Raw genomic sequence first — 20,967 nt, forward strand, 5'->3', positions numbered from 1 at the left:
AATTTTTGTTATGGATTGTCTTACTTCTTGTGGAAACCAGGGGAAGCAAATCTAGGAAATTGTTTATGTATGAATAAAGGTCATTCGTGAGTTTCATTTTGGCGTTTGTTGGGTCAACTTCTTAAGCTTTTCTCGAAATTGAAAGTATATATAGAGATTTAAACTACCAATGAAACAAAATCTTCTTATAAAAAAAGACAACAAAAACAACACCCAAATACACGAAAAGTATAAAGGACAAGCAAGCCCAACTAGTGGGCACTTTGTTGAGCGTGCAATATAATATCTAAAAGATTTCAACAAGAGGAAAGAAGAATAATCGCTATTACCACTTTGTCAGTAGTATAGATCTATGAACTAACTATGTTTCTAGAGTTGTGGCACATGTGAAATTAAGTATACTAATCGGACTTAAAAAATAGTCAAGAGCTGGACTTAGATATTGCCCTATTTTGGAAATAACTTGACAACTTGTGCACTAGCATTGCCGCTTATTAGTTAGGAATTATACACACATCATTCTAAAATTAATTTTTGTTTATCAACTTTTGAATGGTCTGAATGTGCCATGTACTCAGTCGTTCTGGACATAGAACTTTAAAGGGATTTATTAGAAATTTGCTATTACCATCTTTTTAATATGCCGAGAAATGATCAAATGTGATTGATTGCGTTTAGACAAATTGTTTTGGGTGGCACATGCATTATGCATGATAGTCATTTCCCAATTATTTCTAAGCCTAGTCACCAATACACTTGTGTCTGACCAATTACAGAGTTCCATTTTTGTCTGATTACGTAAGAGCTTGATTATATAAATACAATTATCAGGACGTAAAATAGCTTCAGATGTTTTTCTCCCTCGTCTTGACTCTTGTTAGAAAATTGCAAGATCATGATCGACTGCCAAATATTTTGGTAAGTATTGTATTGGATTCCAGCTATGTTAAGATGTCTCCTTGTTTTAGGTCTTCTATCATTGCAGCAACAACTCAAGCCCCTCTCTCTCTCTCTCTCTCTCTCTCTTCATACATGCGTCTCTTCATGACGGTTCAGATAAGTTGTTCACTTATATGACATACACCTTTAGGCCAAATATTTTACTCAGATATTTTCTGTGCTAAGCACATAATTACCACTAACCCCAACACATTTTAGTTATTAAAGAAGCATTAATAATTAAAAAACTCGGGTGATTAAAATTTCAAGCTTTCTTGAGAAAAATCTGCTTCCCCACATACACAAGGTAGCTGTGCACAACATTATGCAAGCTAGGATAAGTAGGTTTGATTTTTCCCCTTTGTAAAGTAGTAATTTATGGATGGAGTATTAGAACAATTTTCCTTCGCTTCCACCTTTTTCTCTGCCGGGTGAACTGAATTCAACATTCTTTACATGATATTAAGGAGCGGGCTCCAAAAAATAGTTTATGTTATATATATACATATAGGTTAGGATAATGTGGCATGTGGAAAATTGACATTTACCTAACTTGCCTTTGTTTTAGGGGTCAAAGTTTAGGGCTAATGAAAATATATTAATAGAAATGATGAATATCATTTGTATATCTTTGATATCGTACGGTTCAAAACTTTATAACAAAAAAAATATATGTACATATATATATATATATGTATATGATGTAAGCTTCTTTTGCCTTTTGGCGTTGTTTATTTTGGATGATGTTTGGTCAGGCTTTCTTTCTCTCTCTCCCGTATAATGGAATTCAGGAGGTTGGTTCGTTCAAAAGGGGACATTATTATCATTATGGTCCATGTGGGCGTCTAAGTTGTAAGGTAGTGTTTTTTTTTTTTTAAAAAAAAAAAATTTGGAACGTTATTGGAAAAACAACTTTGCGTTTGTAATAATGTTCTAGCAGCTTATTTAAGAAATGACACCAACTTAAGAAAATAGTTTTACTATTGAGAAATCAATAATAGTTTTCTTTTAAATGTTATTTTAACACTACTCTTTGATATAATTGATTAACGTTATTCACGTTATCAATTAAATAAGAAAAAGTGCGAATCTTGATGTGTGTATATAATTGAAACAATTAACCACAATGCTTTATCTATATTATCATGATTCTTGTACTCCTATGATAATCTATAATTATTAACCGAATAGACAGCAATATAAGAAATAGTTTGATTCTTAGAACTTCAAATGATATCATGCCATTTAAAAAAAAAGTGCTTTTAAACCTTTTTTTATTTTATTTCTCAGAATGAATTAATGAAAAAATTAGAATTGTTACACTGATGATTGACAATTTACCCAATTCATATGCAAAAATTCAATTGCGTTGACGGTCCTTTATCTTAGGTTATTATTCTGTTCCATATAACTTATTTCTTCATTTGATAGAAATATGGATTATATTATCATATTGAATCTTTCTTAAGAAAAAAATAGAATAATAATATTAGCATAGAGGGGAAAATATTATGGGATGAATTAAGCAGAAAACGATCAGCATAGATTTATTTTTTTATTTCTTTACAATTTAAATTTTGCTATATGTGTAAAGAGCACAAAAAAGTTACAGCTTTGGTTTGCTGTCGTAACCCTTTTGTGACCAAAAAAAAAAAAAAAGAAAAATCTTAATAAATAATCTTTTCCCACAAGTACCTAAGAGAAATTCTTTTAGAATTGTCAAAATTTTATTTGAAATCAATATTGATCCCTTTATTCAGTATTACCGCTTTTATTTAAATTTTCTAGGTTCTATTTATTTTAATAAAAAGACAATTATGGTTAAACAAGTTAATAATAGAAATATCGATTTTATAAAGGGGTAGTTTTAAACTTTTCCCATAATAAGATAAGATGAAAAAAATTGCACAATTAGTATGAAGAGATCTTGTCGCCAACAAAGTCCAGCCAGCATCAGTCTTCTATTTTATTTTATTTTATTTTTTGGCTAGAAACATCAGTCGTGTATTTAAATTTGTGCTATCTACACATTATAAGGCCAGGTGTAATATTCCTTTCCGATCTTAATGGAATTTCCATTCATTCCTTCTCTATAACATTATAGCAAATATTCTAAACTGTGGATTTTTCTTGCAATAAACAAAGTTTTATTAAAAAATGACGTTGTCCCACCTGCCCCTAAGAAGAACCTTTATTGTTCTTATCATTATAATTATTATTTATTATTTTCAGTATTGGTTTTCTTGAGAAGCAAAGCACATAATTGAGAATGTGGGCAAAAGAAAATGGAAGGTAAGAATAAGAGTAAGCTTTGGAAAATCCTTACTTTATTACTCACTTTGTCGCGTTAAGGCCCACAATCCAACTAATCCTTGCAAAAGAAAATCCGACACTTGTTGTGTCTATGTTGCCAATGGAAAGTTTGTGATACGAATCGATCATTTCCTTTTACAATTTTAAAATTGTCAATATATAAATCTTTTGTTATTGTTTAAACTTTTTTTTTTTTTTTTTTTTACCATGACGCGACGATTTAGATTGGTAGGAATTGAAAAGATTAGTAGCTAACGTAAGATTCTAGGACGAAATGACAAATATATTTGTCTTTTAACAATAAATAATATTTAACTAACCTCCTCAAATAAAATTTCATACATATTATTACATTGACCTTTAACCATATTGCATACTACCACTAACACAATTGGAATATCTTATGATAATAATGAACATGGCCAAAAAAAAAAAAAAAAAGAAAGAAGAAAGAAAAAGTTGCATCGATCTCTATCTCAAAAGTCTCATCATACTTAGTTAGACAGTAGGCTTTCATTAAAATCACAAACATTGAAATTCAATCAGTTTACAAGTAGAACATCAAAGTCAATCACCCATAATTCCCATTTAAATCCAAGCCCCAGTTCCAACGTTTCTTATGGCCCTTTACAATGCTTTCCAAGAAAAACTTGAAACAAACATCTAATCCTCATTTCTCCTAACCAATAAACGGTCACAGAAATAAGGAGAGAGAAAAAAAAATCCAAACTGCCAAACATATTTCTCTTCCTTTATTTACATCAAATCCTTGAGAAACAAATTATGAAGAACAAAAATAAAACAAAGGACTTCATCAGCCGAAAAAAAATTGATAAAACAAAGGACTTTATACTAGTACTTAGTGTATGTCTTTTAACATCTTGGAAGATCAACTACTAATAGGCATTTACCTATGTGTAATAATTTTCCAAATAAAAAAGGTCAATTTTCTGATGGAGTGTGAAAAAAATACCTTGCTATAAAAATCATATCAAATTAAGAAAATTATGACAATTTTAACGAAATTTGATGAAAACTCATTAGTTTAGAGTAGTATCCTACAATAATTTTTGATCCCCTACATAAAATCATAAAAAAAAAAAGAAGGCTTCTAGAGAAGATTAGGAACAATTATTTGCCAGACCTTAACTTCACAGTCCAAACCACCACTATAAACCAAGCAAGACACATCATGATCATCATCACAACTCCGATCATCAATCACAGCCGTTAAACACTTGACAGGACCAGTGTGGCCTTCAAAGACAGCCAAACAAGAGTAACTCCTCTCGACGCCTCTCCAGACTCTCACCGTCTTATCCGCCGAGCCACTGCACACCAAATCCGAAACGACGGACAAACACAAAATGGCCTTGCTATGTCCCCTTAGAGCTCCCAAAACAACCATGTCGTTTTTCCCTTCACCAATGTCCTTCCTTTCCCAAACGACAACGGACCTATCACTCGCGCCGGAGTACAAAACCGTCCCGTCGCTGCTTATCGCCAGAGCATTAATCCCGGACTTGTGCTTCTCCAATGTGGCCACCAAAGATAGTTTCTTGTCCCCCAAGTTTCTTTTCCAAACTTTTATTTTACTGTCGGTGGAGCCGGTGTACACGTGGCCGTCGGACGAGGCGGCGACGGCGTTGATGGCGTCGTCGTGGGCGTTGTGGACGGACTCGAGGCACTTGAAGTCGGTCGTCTGCCACACCTTGAGGGTCCGGTCCCACGACACCGAGTAGAGGAGGGACTCGTCCGGCGAGAGCGCGAGCCCCGAGACGGCGTCCACGTGGTGGACCCACGTGCTCTTCTTGTGGCGGCGGATGGTGACGTGGTTCCCAGGCATGAGGAGCTTCGCCGCGCGGTCCCCCAGCGTCGGGAGCGTGGCGAGGCGCGTGTACTTATTATTATTGTTGTTATTATTGCTGTTGTTGTTGTTGCTGCTGCTGCTGCTAATTCTCCAAACTCGAATTTTGTGGTCCTGGTGCGCGCTGAAGAGCTTGTCGCCTGACACAACAAGCGACTTCACCGCGCCATTTCCGGCCGTTAATACAACGTTATTGTTGTTGTGGTGATTGTTATTGATGTGGTTATTCCATGAGGCGATTTCTCGGTCGGAGGAGCCGGTGAAGACGAGATTTTCGGCGACGGCGATGGAAGAGACGTAAGAACTGTGGGGTGTGAAACTGGAGATGAGACAGTACTGGTGGAGATGGTTTTGGTGGTGGGATTTTGAAGAGGTGAGGGAAGCAACGGACTGGAGGCTACGCTGAGAAGAGAGGTATAAAGGATCAGCAGGTTGATGATCATGATCAAGATCATCATGATCTGGAGGTTGAAGAAGATGATGAGGAGGAATTAGGCCATTTTGTTGTTGTTGTGAGTAATAGTGGTCATAAAAGGTTTGGTGGCGTTCCATGATTCCCATGTTGAGTGAGGGAAAGGAAAAGGGCGACAGAGGTTGAATATATATAGAGGGAAATAAGAATGGGAAAGGTGGGAAGAAATGGACGGAAGGTGTACTTTTTTGAGCCAAAGATACAGTTGGATGGCAAAAAGTGATATTGTAGTAGCAAGGCTGGCCTAAGTTATTCATTACTAGACAATAATATTAGGGTTATCTTTATCCATCTATATTCGACAGTATTTTAAATTTTTTTTTTTTTTTTATGATAATTGTGAATCTAAATATAGCTTATAAAGTAATCTTAGAGACACCAACTCAAATCTAAACTTTTGTATACTAACTGATGTAGTATGTGAGTTGTCATCTTTTTATTGATAAATGTAATATCTTATCATTATGTGGATTATTGTGCAATAATATATATATATATATATATATATATATGTAGAGACCCGGAGAATTAGCAAGTGGCTTTGTGATTAGTCGAAAATTTGTAGCATTACTAGTAACTATCATTAATGATAAATACAAACAACTTTATTATTATGACCATGTTAAAAATAAAAATAAAGAGAATTCTACAATAAGATAATAAAAAAAAAGAGGACTCTTATAAGTCTTATTCAGTCAAGTCGGAATATTTATGCGACATAGGAGAATCGACTGTCCCTGTTTACCATTTTAATTAAAAAAAGTTACGGATATATGCAATTTTAAACCATTATATATTTTTATCAGATCATCTCACGCGTCTTTATATATATTTTCCTTTTCTAATGTGATGCTGTTTCGTAATTTTTTTGATGTTAGAAAGACATTAGATTGATAAGGATTTTAAATACCCTAATTAAATTAAACTTGCAAAAATAAGTTAAAAACTTAATTAACCTAAATATATGTTACCAAAAGTGAATATTTTCCTTTTACATGTCCCGCTGCAAAATTCCAGTGGAGCATTGGAATCAATACTTGTGCAGAGACAAAGCGCATCCATGATCTAATAAAGTTCTGACCTCCATCATGTTAGTCCTCAATCCTCATCATCTGTGCTTTAATTTTGATATCAGAAATCATATGGTTTTCGATGCTTCGGATATATAGGTTATAACTTAATTATATAGCATTCTCTAGATGGGCAATATATAAGCACCCAAAATTATGCTTATATATTGTCTTATTTAGTCACAAAAAATCATTAATAACTCAACGGAATCAACTGCGTTAACTTAATATTACTTGTTAATAAAGTATTTTAAACAAATCACGCATTTAAGGTTATTTAATTAAATTTTACCCTCACATACTTTGTTAGCCAACCTAGAGAGAACATAATTTTTTTCTTCTCTTATTTTCAACTTTTCAATTTTTTATGATATCTTTCATTAACTAAGCAATTGAGTACAACACAATGATGTCATGGTGTTTTAACGGTATCTATGACTGAAGGACTAAACATGGGACAAATTAGAGCATAGTTTAGGGTGCAACTTATAACATTTTGAAATTCCAGAAACAAATGAGATAAGAAACATAATTTCTGGGCCAAAAATAAAAATTAACCCCAAGGGTTTATAAAGCTAGCAAGTAGTTCTGTTACCTTAAAAAAAAAAAAAAAAGCAAATCCTAACTTGCAGTGAAGATATTAAAGCTGTCACATCCACACCAATTTTTCTTACAACCCGCAACTTTGGTTGCTGTTTGATTAATACGAATTTATCACTTATGGTCCCATATATGACCACATGAAGCGTGATGCATGGCAGAAAAAAATTATATTAAATATAAGTCTTGACGTAAATGTTAATTTTAGATGGGGGGATTTTTAGTACGCTTGATGTATTGATAAGTTAAGTTTTTTTATTATATGATTTTATGTATATCTAACGGATAAAAACCTAACCTATTAGTATGTTGGCGTACCGGAGAAGGTTACATTTTAGATGACCAAGTATATATCTGTAAAGTGTGCAACTTTAAATTAAGAAAAAAAAAGCCAAACATGAAAAAGAGAGAAAAAAAGAGAGATTTTCTGGTACGCTTGGCGTACTGGTAGGTCATGTTTTTTTAACCGTTGGATTTACATATTTTTTAACTTTTACGTGATTTTATATAAATATGATAGATAAAAAATTTATCCTACCGGTATATTAGCGTATCAGGGAAGTTAAAAAAAAAAAAAGACTCGTAAGCTTTCATCTTTATTATAATCAATCAAATGCTAATTAATTAAGATCATTATAAACATCGAAAAAAATTGCTTGAAATAAACTAGTGCGCCGAGGGTTAAATCAAAAATTGTGACTGATTTGATTAATTAAGAAGGAAAATGGGCCCGATTCTAGCCTTTCATTAGAAGCAACAAAATATATTGACAGTTGGACGAGTACTCTTTATAGCCAGTCAATTTGATACACCTTTACATTTTACATTTTGTAATAAATTAAATAATTAATAAAAAAAATGATAATTAGTAAAATTAAATTTTTAACATGTCGTGTTATTAAATTTTTATATTTAGAAATGCTACTGATGTAAACATAATCATAAAAACTCGTTTATATATATTTATATATATATATATTTATTGAAAAGAGAAATAATTTTTTATACTTTATTGCTAACACAAATTAATATTGTGTATATAAATATCATCTCAATGATAAGGTGTTTCAAATTTGAAAAATCACCCTTCGTGGTTGTTTCCCCTAATGGACAACAATTCCAATTAAGCTAGCTACTAAAAAGTATATGTATTTCCTTTTAAATATTTTATTGCATCATGATCCATCTAGTGCATGTGCCTTTCTGGTAAGATTCATGTACGCGATTACAAATTGTGTATAAATCAAAACTAAGAAAATGATAAAGACTTAACTCAATGTTTCCCTCAATATATATGGTGGCCCTAAATGTTGCTACTAGCTAGCTTTAGAGAAATTCATTAACTTCCTTTTCCCAAAAGATATATATATATATATATATATATGAGTCCTTTTGAGGGCCCTAGATTCCATATTGGACATTTAATTTTAGTCCATTCAAAGTTGCAAAATTCCTTAAAATATTTATAAAAAGGAAAAAAAAAGTTGGAAGTCGGATTTAATTGATAATGGAGTCAAGCTAATTTTGTTATCTTAAGAATTCCATCCTGTCATTACTTTCATGATCAGCAACAACATCCATATATAATGCGAACACCCTCCTTTATCCCTATAAATTAATAATTATGATGAAAAGGTTCCCAAAATACTATATATATATATATATATATCATATATCATATATGTAGTGGTAGAAAGTAACTAGAACATTAGTAGTACTATACCTTCTCAAAATGTACAAAATCATGTCTTCAAGCGAAAGGCTTTAATTAATTCAAAAGAATGGATTGTACACAGTTTTAATTAATTCTTTTAAATTGTTGATTATAAAGATGTTAAATTACTATAAAGTCTCCTAAAAGCTGTTTAAAAGTTGTTATAATATGGCTATATTAACCGGCCCCAGTTGTAGTTGGAGAAAAAAAAAAAAAAGTGGGGGATCAGGAGTAACCAGCCGCAGCTACAATTTTTATGTGTGAGCAAAGGGACCTATGCATGCTAAAAAATGTCACTATTGAATTATAATTGTACTTGTGCAAAAAAACGAAGCATGTCACCCCGTACCTATTAAGAATGAATGGACATTGAACTGATAATTTGAGAATAGTTCTAGAGAATATTTAGTTTATAAGTTTAAACAGAAATGTATGAACAAAAATTATTCAAATTTTGTGGAAGAAAACTCGATTTTAAACTCGATTTTGCACTAGGAGTAAAGTAGGGTATCGGTAATTAATAGGCTTATATATATACAACATAAATGATTATTAATTGAACTGTGCATGCAATTATGCAATACTCCTCAAGAGACATGTAGCTAATTGAAGTTGTTAGAGAGATTGTAATATGTCTCTCAAATTAGATCATATATTTTTTAGACTGTTAAAACACGCGTGTTAACAGTTTAGAAAAGAAAAGAAACCCGCTACAGTGCGTGTTTATTACATTGCAACGGATGAGAAAGCATCATTTAGTGCTGTCTGCATTGCCCAACTAGCTGTAGCGCGTAATTATACTGCGCGCTGCAGTGTCTCTGCTGTAGTAGTTTTGCTGCCAAACTTGCTGCAGTAGATAAAACATCCGTTGCAGCGGTTTTCTGCATAAAAAACATGTTGTGTGTGTGATTTGTGATATGAAACGTTTTGAACTATTGCATACATTGGTGACATGTTTTCACACATATCTGAACACTTATTAGCAATAGAAATAGCTGTTGTAATAGATGTATTAATCCATGAAGAGATACATTTACATTGAAAAGGTACTCTTATGTGGATGGTTGTGATGTTTGAAGAGGATGTGTTCATTCATGAAATGACACCTCTGTCTTTATTAATTCTCTAAAAAATTTACAGACTTTATATCTATGTTCCTCAAATCCTCTTGTTTTCTACATTCTTTTCATCCTATACGCTTAAATTCTCCAACAATCTTTAAGGTTTTAAGTTGTTGCAATGGAGGTTGAAAAGAACATGGTGTCTTTCCTCAATCCGAATGTCCAACTTGATCACTTTGATGGTAGCAATTTCACCCACTAAAAGGGAAAGTTGTTCTTCCTTCTCACCGTCCTCAAGATGCCATACGTACTTGATCCAAAGTTGGAGCCACTTCCGGAGCCGAAGGAGGATGATTCTGAAGACTTGAAGGCTGTAAGGAAGAAGCGCGTAGATGATTGATGAAGTCATGTGCTGGGGTCACATTCTCAACACACTCTCCGATAGGCTCTACGATCTCTACAACTCGATGGAGTCTCCGGTGGAGATATGGAATGCACTTGAATACAAATACAAAACTGAGAAGGAAGGTACAGACAAATTCCTTTTCTTGAAATATCTTGATTTTGTCACGTTTGACACCATGTCCGTTCTTGGTCAAATACATAAATTTCAAGTCATTGTTATTGAGCATTGTGAATTGAAAGTGGATATTTCTGAATCATTCCAAGTGGGGGCTATTAGTGCTAAATTATCCCAATGTTGGAATGGTTATAGAAAGAAACTCCACCATAGGAGAGATGACATAACTTTAGAGGAATTACAAAAACACTTGAGGATCGAAGAGGAGACCAAGTCTCGTGATTCCAAGGGCAAGGATGTTGATTCCTCTAAAGTTAATGTCACCGAAGCAAGTAAGTTTTCTAAGAACTTCGAAAGCAATAATGACAAGAAGTTCAAGAAGTCCGGTAATGGCCAAAAGAAATTTTCCTGAAATTACTTCTTTTACGAAAAGAAAGGCCATTGCCAAAGTGGCTGCAGGTACAAGAAGAAAAAGGATGAAGTTAACACCAACAAAGCTAATGTTGTTGAAGAGAAATCATAAGACATATGTGCTATAGTCTCAGAGATACAAATTGGCATGATTACCGAAACCAACATGGCTGCAACTAAATCCTTTGAATGGTGGCTTGATTCTAGTGTCACAATCCATGTTTGTAATGACAAGAAATTATTCTCATCATACAAAGTGGAAAAAGAAGGACAATGTTTTCATGGGATACAATATTGCAGCGGTGGTTGCTAGGAAAATTGTGGTGGAGATCAACTTTACTTCCAGGATGAAAGTTATATTGAACAACGTTCTTCATGTTCATAATATTAGAAAGAATCTTGTATCTGCTAGTCTTATGTGTAAGAATGGGCTTAAGATTGTACTTGAGGGTAATAATTGTATTATATTTAAGAATGAGGTTTTTTTGAGAAAGAGTTATTCTTGTGATGGCATGTACAAACTTAGCATTGATAATAAAGATGAGATGAATTCCATTTACATTGTTGACTCTTTTGATGTTTGTCATGCACATTTAGCACACTTAAATTTTAGATCTTTGAAATACATGTCTAAGCATAGTTTGATTAATTGCAAAGGTGTTAAACATGATAAGTGTGAGATTTGTATACAAGTAAAAATGATTAAGAAACCCTTTTGCTAGAGCTGAACGAAATACTCAAATATTGGATATTGTACATACCAATATTTGTGAGTGTAATGGTCTTTTGACAAGAGGAGGAAAGAGATACTTTATCACTTTCATTGATGATTGTTCTAGATACCCTTATGTGTACTATATAATTTCTAGAGTTTCTCTTAAGCTACTATATGAAATCTCTGAAGCCAGATTGTTAAATCAACAAGAATTCATCACTTATTCTTTGATTTCTCTTTGCTTTGATAGTTAGTTTTTTTCTTCTTTTTGCTTTTGTTTTCTTATTTTGTTTTCTTTTGCTCGAGGACTAGCAAAATCTCAAGTTTGGAGGTATTTGATATATTAGATTTGTGCTTATCTTTTGATATTTCTATTTGAGTGTTTCATTTGTTTTGAAGTGATTTTAGTAGTTCTTTTACGTATTTCTTATTTGGTTTTGTAGGTTAGCAATATTTGGAGTTCATGTGTGAGCTTTAGAGTGATTTTTGGAGGTCAATTGAAGTTGGAGGGCCATGGCCTTGAAAAGGGGCACCTAGGCTTTGAAAGTATACATTTGCAGTACAAAAACTCGAGAGAAAAGAGCCTAGGTCTTGTGTAGTGGAGCCATGACGCTATTTTACGCAAATGGAGAGATTTCTGCTTGGCGCCCAAAAGTAGAGCCGTGGTGCTACTTCGAAGGTGCCTGCCTTCCTTCGCATTCACCTGCCCAGTGCCGCGGCGCCCAAAAGCAGGGCCGCGGTGCCACTTCAAAAATTCAGCTGAGAGTTATATTCTTGATGTCCCACAAATTGCAAAAATGTCACTACAACTCCAAACATTATAAATAGGGATCTTAGGTTTATTTTGAGGGACTTTTTAGGCTAAGAAAAGAAGGAAAAAAGACGCCTTTACGAAGGAGAAGAAGATTAGTTCAAGAATAGAGCTCAATTTAGAATTCATACAGTTTTATTCTTTTATGAATTTCTTATGTTGAATTTAATTGTTATTATATTTTTCATTCTAATTATGTTCTAAATTCCTAGACTAGGGCTACAAGTGTAGCCAAGACATGAATATTTAATTTATATTATTTTCTTTCAATGAAGTTTATTCACTAAGAGTTTTTCCATTCATGTATGTGTTTCTTTTATTATTCTTAATGTTTTCAATAAACTGATCATTTATTGAATTGAATTGAAGACCTATATTGAATCCCCAGAAGCAGATTCTTAAGAATAACTTCTAATAAAAGAAAGCATAAGGTGCGTACGACATCGAGAGATAGTAATACAACTTGCGAGAACAATTTTAAAAAAACCAGAGAACTTAATGAATTTCTAGGATGGCAGAGTTCACATCTAGTGATAGTGAATTTAGATGTTACAAATATTTTTTAATAGCATCCCTAAAAGGACTATTAGATAAATTAGGCTTTTTCGTTCTACTGCATGAATGAGAGGCGATGTTAGCGAATAACTGGAATTAGATAGGAAATGTCTTGGTGAACTTGTATGCTCTAGTGTTTTATTTGCATTGAATTCTTCTTACTATTATTTTGTGTTTAATTTGTGTTATTTTTTTTATTTTTTCAATTTTAATCTAGCTCAATAATTTTATTTGTCTAGATAAAGTTGAAAATATCAATTTCAGTAATTGCTAAGCTAGTCTCCGAGGGAACGATATCTTATTCATGCGCTTGAGAAAAATCACATCACTAAACGATAGGAACATATTTTAAAGTCTAGGATAAACATATGCGATATATTTCTGGTATTTGTTTAAGAGACAAAGTTTAATGCAAAGCACACTATAGTCTTGTAAATACTTTGAAGTATATTCACTAATTGGAGGTTAAAATCGAAAGATACCTTTTCGTATGTATGTGTTTATCCTTATTGTATTTGGAGAAATATTACATTAATCTAGTAGGGGATTGTTAAAGTGATTGTAATATGTCTCTCAATTTAGATCACACATTTTTTGGACTGTTAAAACACGCGTGTCAACAGTTTAGAAAAGAAAAAACCTATTGTAGCGCGTGTTATTGCGCTGCAACGGATTTGGTGCTGTCTGCACTGCCAAACCCGATGCAGCGCCTATTTTGGGCGCTGCAGTGCCTTTGCTGCAGCAATTTTGCTGCCAAACTCGCTATAGCGGATAAAACATCCGCTGCAGCAGGTTTTCTGCATAAGAAACGTGTTATGTGTGTGATTTGTGATATGAAACGTTTTGAACTATTGCATACATTAGTGACTAGAGGTTCGGAGCTTCTTCAGGCATCTGGCCACAAAAACCTCATCCTTAACCTCACAGTGAGACAATATAGAAGGTGATGGGCTTCGTGAATCTAGGGGAGGCGAAATCTTATCAGATTTGGGCTATGAAGGTATGAGGTTTTCGGTGGTTTTACACGATTGTTTTGGAGTGTTTGCCAGCCGTTGGATAGACTTGGGGAAGTTGCTTGCTCGTGGTGCTCAAACCATCTCTAACCAAGTCTCTCGTGTGTGGGTTGTGAATTTGTATATAATTTTTTTGTTTTTGTTTTTATTTATGGCTTTATTGTAATAACGGTGATGGTCTCCCCATCTATCGATGTGCTATTCCAGCTAGGGGGTGGTTTCCCCACCTCTCTATGTCTGTGGTGTCTCCCTCAACTAGAGGGTGGTTTCCTTCAACTAGAGGGTGGTTTCTTTACCTTTCTTAGTTTGGGTTGTGTGTTTAAGGTCTATTATGGGGCTAGGATCTAGCTCATTTCAAGTCGTTCTGTGTTGCTGAATCTTGTTATAGCGTCACTGAGTACCCTCTGTTGTCGGATTAGCAGTGCGTTTGTAATGCTTAGTTATGTGAGTAGCAACTGTTTCTATGACTTAGTGTTGTCTTATATTCTAATCCTTTAGTGGCTCTTTAATGAAATTGCAGTATTTAAAAAAAAATAACATTTCTATTTCTCATGTGTTAAAGTACCCTTTCATGAAATTTATTGTGAAGTACGTACGTACTTTTGGTAAATTGACATGCAGGCTTCAGCACAAAATATAGCGCCCATATTTCAGTGAAAAGATATTACTGGTTTTCTTACAATCACTATTATATTGATGGTTGCACCCTAAATGATCATGTCATCATATGTGGTCGATCCATGTTAGACGGCTCAACTTTTATTGAAATTTCTGCAGCACTACTTTCGCTCAACACAAAAACAGTGAGTGTCAACTTTTGTTTTTCCTTTAATATATAACATTGGGTGTTAACAGCATTAATACTATCACTTGTGAGAATAATAGTGGGTCCCAAAGAAATGGAGAGTGCTATACGGTAGGATATGAAAAGATACCACATTTTTAACCGTCTGATGTGAATAAGAAATTATAAGTGTTACACATTTTTATATGTTAATGTAATTTTGATTATATAAACATTTAAAAATATTGTGCCTTACGGTAGGTATTCCCTACCCACGTAGAAAGCTCCAAAGAAAAAAAGCCCTTCGGATTGGAAAGCTTTTGACCAATAAACAGTTGAAAATATATTATAATTTCCCTAGTTAGTGATGATGTTTAGCTACTTCAACCTTTCGGCCACCTATTAGAGCAGTCTTTATTAGCTTTCATAAAACTCCCTTCACGATGGTGACTTGTGATCCTTGTGATTTCTCTCAACTAAGTTTTATGTTTCGTGGGAGTCTATAGCTAGCTAGAGCATATATATATATATGTATATAGAGAGAGAGAGTTTATAATACAAAAGAACCCTATGATATATATATGTATATATATGTATATATATATATAGAGAGAGAGAGTTTATAATACAAAAGAACCCAATGATATTGACTTCAAATTACTGGTGATTTCTGTTTTGTCCAACATGCATCATGGACCACTTTTAGATGGCAGATGATGTATGTGTACATAGGGACGTAACTTAAAGTTCGGTATACGCGTAATTATGATGTTTCCTCTGCTTTCCTATGCCACTATTTTATTTATTTATTTATTTTGACTCTTTCTATAGAGGTGTGGCAGATGATAAAATTCCTATCTTGTCACAATATTTTTCTCTCAAATACTTGAAATTTTTTTTGAATTGTTTCAAAATGATTTAGAAGAAAAAAAAACATTGGTGGAGATAGTAGTTTTCAGTCTTCAATTTCTATTGGGAGACTTTGATAAGCACATAATTTAAATTATAATTTCCGTTCAAACTGAGTTAAACTTGCTACGTTAGAATTTAGCTCCTCATTACATTTCAATCATTAAACTCGTTTTTAAACAGTAAAAAGAATATCCATTCTCTCTGTTTTACACAACTACCAAATATAAATTCAGGTGTTATTCTTAGTCTAGATTTATATTTTAACTGCACATCCACACGTTAGTTGAGATTGCAATTTAAACTACATAATTTAAAATTTCTCATTTAAACAAAAAAATTCAAATCAAAAAAATTCAAATCAGCGAACCATACGATTACTTTTCAATCAAGTATTTCCTGACCTATTTTGACATTATAATTCCTCACCACATATTAATCTTTTTCCCTTAAGCTAATTTGTGGCTGATTCTATTTTGTCATCATAAATATACATGTATTGTATGTATATATATTACTTGTATTCAAACCACAATTAATTATTGTCAGGAGACAGATTGACATTGCGACCCCATAACCCCAAATACCATCAACTTTGATAATTAAGTAACGAGACAATGAGAGTTAGAAGAAAAGGACCAGCCGACTTGGTAATCTAAACAAGATCTTATGCATCCGTTATATGTCACCTCTCATATGGCCATATGCTTATACTAAAGAACAAGGATCTTATATCTCTTAGCAAAAATATATGTAAGATCGAGGTAATTATTTAGTAAATTATTTTGCACCTGCCGACTAATTGGTAATCTTAACAAGAACTCATGCATACCTCTCATACGGCCAGGCTCATACTAAAAACAAAAAACCTATCTCAGCAAAAATATATGTGAGACGTAATTTTTCCTTTTAACTTATTTTTACCCGTTCAATTCATATATATATATATATATATATATGAGTAAATGGAGATATAGAAACTGAGATTAAAAATCTTAGCCCATCTTAATTAGGTTGACACCGGTCTATTAAGCAACTCAAACAATCATCTACTTTAATTTATTAAAATAAAAGAAAAAATAAAATTAAAGAAGTTCAGAATATAGTCATAATGGCAAATACAAATTAAACAAAAGGAAAATACAATAAGTAGCAACTTGAGAGAAGGAGAAAATATACATATATATATATATATATATATTTCTTTTTGAAAAAAAAAAATCATTGTGATATCAAAACATTTCAAGTATCATTTTTTAATAAAATTAAAAAGATACCTTCATGTTTTTAAAAAATATTTCCGATACCCCAAATCAATTTTAGGGACGATAAAGGTCTTATCTATACCCTTTTAATTAATTTACTTAAATAAACATATTAAACATAGTTAAAAGCATAAAAAGTAAAAGGAAACACTTTCCTCCCCTGCTTCAATTGATTTTCGGGGTTTTAACAAAGTAGGGGAGGAAGGTGTCCTTCCTTGTCTTTTTGATGTTTTTAAATATTTTTAATATCTTTTTTAATTTAGTTTTCGTGCAAATTAATTAAAATAGTATAAAGGAAATTTTATAACTTAAAAAAACCACTTTAAGATACCGAAAACATGTTTTTTTTTTTTAAATGTAAAAGTATAATTTTAATATTATTAAAAAGACAAGATATTTTAAGATGTTTCGATAGGACAGAGGTTATGATTTTATTCCATTTCTTTTCTCAATTTATAATATTGGCAACTTTGTACAAAGTAGGCGTTGAGCGTTAAAGTTCTGATTGTGGCAAGATCGGCTTTAATTGGTTGGTCTAATGGGGGGCCATATTCCTCTCAAGGAATGGTAATGAGGAAAAGGCAAATATTCAAGTGGGGAGCTAGATATTCATATCCGAAGAAAAGCCTTACCCACCTCCTTTGGTTGCTACTTTCTAATGCATACGTCATGAATAAGGGGGTCTTCTTAGGGTCACTTATTGAATGACCATTTTTATTATTATTATTATTATATAAATATAAAATAGTGAAAACGACGAATATATCTTGTGTAGATATAAGTGCATATATTAAATTCAACTTGCTAGATTTTATCCATATGTGTCTGTTGGTCTCAAGAACGACAATGGCAACTGGGTCAGCATGCATTAAATGATTTTTGTGCTATGTGTAATATCATGCATATTGAGTACTACTCTATGCTTTCATTTTCACCTTTGATTTCCACGTGCTTCACTGTTAATTAGTGTTACTTCTGTTGTTCGGTCATCAATAGCTATCTGATAAACGTTATTGACTTTCATCATTTACAAATATAAATTAATAATAAAAAAAAGTTATTGACTTTTATGTGACTCACGTTATACATGATACGTAACAACAACATTGGAGTCTTAAAAAAAAAAAAGAAAAAGAAAAAAGAAAAACCAACAATATTGGAGCCAAATATGTGGGTGCCTATTGACTTGTTTCATAGAGAAGGAAGTTATTAACGAGAAAGGGGCATCAATGGAAATTTAATAGGTATTTATTACACACATATTTAAAAAAAAAAAAAAAAAAAAAAAAAACCAACTAGATATAGAGAAGGAAATTAACTTGACAGAACAGTTGAGGAAATCTAGATTCAGACTTGCCAACTATATCGTCAATAATTAATTCCTGCACATGGAAAATCACAAAAATAAGCTTTTTTTTTTCTCCCTTTCCTCCAACTATTATATACAACTTTATAAAGTTTGGAGAAATAATACAAGTAAGTGGGTTCTTTCATGTTTGGTTCCCAGAATTCCACGTTTTTCTATTTGTATGCTAGTAATACGTACGATCGTGTTTTGATATCTTGAATTATTGAGACTAGGCAAGACTACTTCTAAGTAAACTAATTTCTTAATGGAAATTTGTGGTAATATTGCTCTATTCTAACTAACCTACCAAAAGTATGTCTAATAGTAACCCAAAAGCATACTGGTACACCAGTTGTCCCTCCACGATTACTTTAGAGGATATGAGTGGTTTTGTTCAGCAACGTTACTTGAGCAAATAAAAGAAGGGATCCGCTTGAAATATAGACCTGCTCTTTTAAATATTCAAATCACAACTCAAACCTTTTTAATAGTGTTTTTTTTTAAATTAAAATTTTAACTTTTTTTGTTACGGTGTTATCTTTCATACAAACTAATTTTTCAACTCAAGTTCTCAACTCGAATCTATAAAAATATGAGCGACTTTCATTTTTATTTGAAATATATTAGTCCGTGGCCTCTAACGCGATCAGCCTAACATTAAAAAAAAAATGTTTTTATTATTCATCACAATATTTACAATTACTAGCTAGTATCGTATATAATCAATTATCAACTACAATGTATATACTGAAGGTAATCTCTAACCATTCCAGAAAAACGTGTATTCTATAACTATAAAGTGTTACTACGCGGCCAAAAATTTACACGTCCTAAAGAAATGTCGATTGGATGAAACACTAAACAATAAGAGTTTGTTTGGTTGCTAGATTTATATCATGATTTGAATCATGGTTCGTGATTCGTTATAATATTTTTTCTCACTAAAAATACATGTAGACTGAGAATGATTTTGAATCATGATTCTGAATCCATCAACCAAACGTCTACTAAATGTCGTTTGGATCGAATTAAAATCACTCTACTGAGTAGGACACATCATTTATTAGGTGACAAGTAGAGGTTGTTTATTCTTTTTTATATCGCCTAGAGTAAAATTCACCTCCAGTGAAAAATGCGGTTTCAGTAGCCGATAACAAGTCGAATTGTTTCGTTCTCTAAACATAAAACTAACTAACAACATACTGTTTGAATTAGTGTCGTTTGACAGAATGACAGAAACGGCATATTTATTTTGACTGTTGTTCTTATCTAGGCGTGAAGGCCGTCATATTTTCTTGCATAGAGCTTGTATCGTTTCTTCTTTCTAACGACTTGTCTCGTTAACATAAGAAACTGCACGTCGCTTTATCAAATACGGGAACGACATGTCGTTTAATGTTGTTGAACGACATATACTTTATTCTGAGTGTCGTAGTTTGCTATCAGATCAAGCGACAACCCACATGTATTCTATCATTATATATGTTTGTTGGTATCGTTTTTATCCGACTTCAAGCGACTGTTTTTGCACAAATTAAGCATATCGGTTTTTTTTTTTTCTTTTTTTTTTTTCGCCTCAAGAATGACATGTTGAGTCAATTTTTGAAACAACAACATGTCTTTTTCTTTCTTTCTTAAAGAAAGCATACAACCTTTAGACCCAATATCTTCGACCGTATTTATGTCATTTTATTATATGGGAAGGACGTATACTTCAGGTTCGTAGTGTTTTCTATTCATAAAGCGACATCTAATTTATTGTCACTGTGGTTCTTCACTATCAGTATGATCGACATGGAGTCTATACTGTCGTTTTTATTCAACTTTAAAACGACGTGTAGTTTTCTTCCATAAACTAAACGAAACAACATCGTAGCTATAAGGATTTAGCAATGAATTGTCAGCGACAACTCCTTAACGACGGCATATATCGCTGCTGAAAAGTTACTAACAATGCATTCTCTGTTGTTGCTAATTAGCGTATTTCTTGTAGTGAATTTATATTTAGTTGAATTTACCTTAATTTGCCCTTCAGACAAAGCTACGTGCCATTTCATTGTTCAAGAATGAAATGTTGAGTGACTTTGGCTTAGTTTGGTATTATTTTTTCCTCATAAAATTAGCTTCTGTTTGTAGTAGAAGTTGATTTTAGCATTTAGTAAATTTACTTAAAAGTGTTTTTTTAAGATTTTTTTAAGAATCTACAACCAAAATCAGAAGCAATCTAAAGACAACTTTAGCTTTTAGATTGTGCGGGAATCAACAATGTATAATTAATAAAACTTTCATAATACCCATAATACCCCTAATGAAATTTAAAATTTACAATTTTCTCAATCTAAAATTCAGACTCGTAATATAATATAATATAATATAATAGTAATATTGTAACAAATAATATCATAATTATATTAATAATTCTAATATTATTATTTTATCATATAATATAATATTATAATATTACTATAATTATTTTAATAATATGATATTATAATTATCATATAATTATAATATGATATTGTAATTATTATTTTATAATATATTTTATATTATATTGTATTGATATAATTATATTTATTATATTAATAATAATATAATAA

At 32.3% G+C, this 20,967-nt stretch overlaps 2 protein-coding genes across 2 annotated transcripts in view; one reads left to right on the forward strand and one right to left on the reverse strand.

Annotated features, from left to right (window-relative positions):
• LOC21393398 (ribosomal RNA small subunit methyltransferase G) overlaps positions 1–1,771 on the forward strand; it is a 4,078-nt gene extending 2,307 nt beyond the window's left edge. The window contains exons 8-9 of the mRNA XM_024176200.1: positions 832–918; positions 1,695–1,771. Coding sequence (XP_024031968.1) covers positions 832–881 — 50 coding nt within the window. The 3' untranslated portion in view covers positions 882–918; positions 1,695–1,771. The remainder of the gene's footprint in view (positions 1–831; positions 919–1,694) is intronic.
• A 2,561-nt stretch (positions 1,772–4,332) lies between these two features.
• On the reverse strand, positions 4,333–5,724 carry LOC21393399 (protein JINGUBANG). Its single transcript, XM_010114286.2, has one exon. It carries the CDS (start codon positions 5,678–5,680, stop codon positions 4,364–4,366), a length of 1,317 nt encoding a protein of 438 aa, XP_010112588.1. The 5' UTR covers positions 5,681–5,724; the 3' UTR covers positions 4,333–4,363.
• Positions 5,725–20,967: the final 15,243 nt, after the last annotated feature.

The sequence above is a fragment of the Morus notabilis genome, unplaced genomic scaffold (assembly GCF_000414095.1).
Source record: "Morus notabilis unplaced genomic scaffold, ASM41409v2 Scaffold1960, whole genome shotgun sequence".
Taxonomy (NCBI): Eukaryota; Viridiplantae; Streptophyta; class Magnoliopsida; order Rosales; family Moraceae; genus Morus; species Morus notabilis.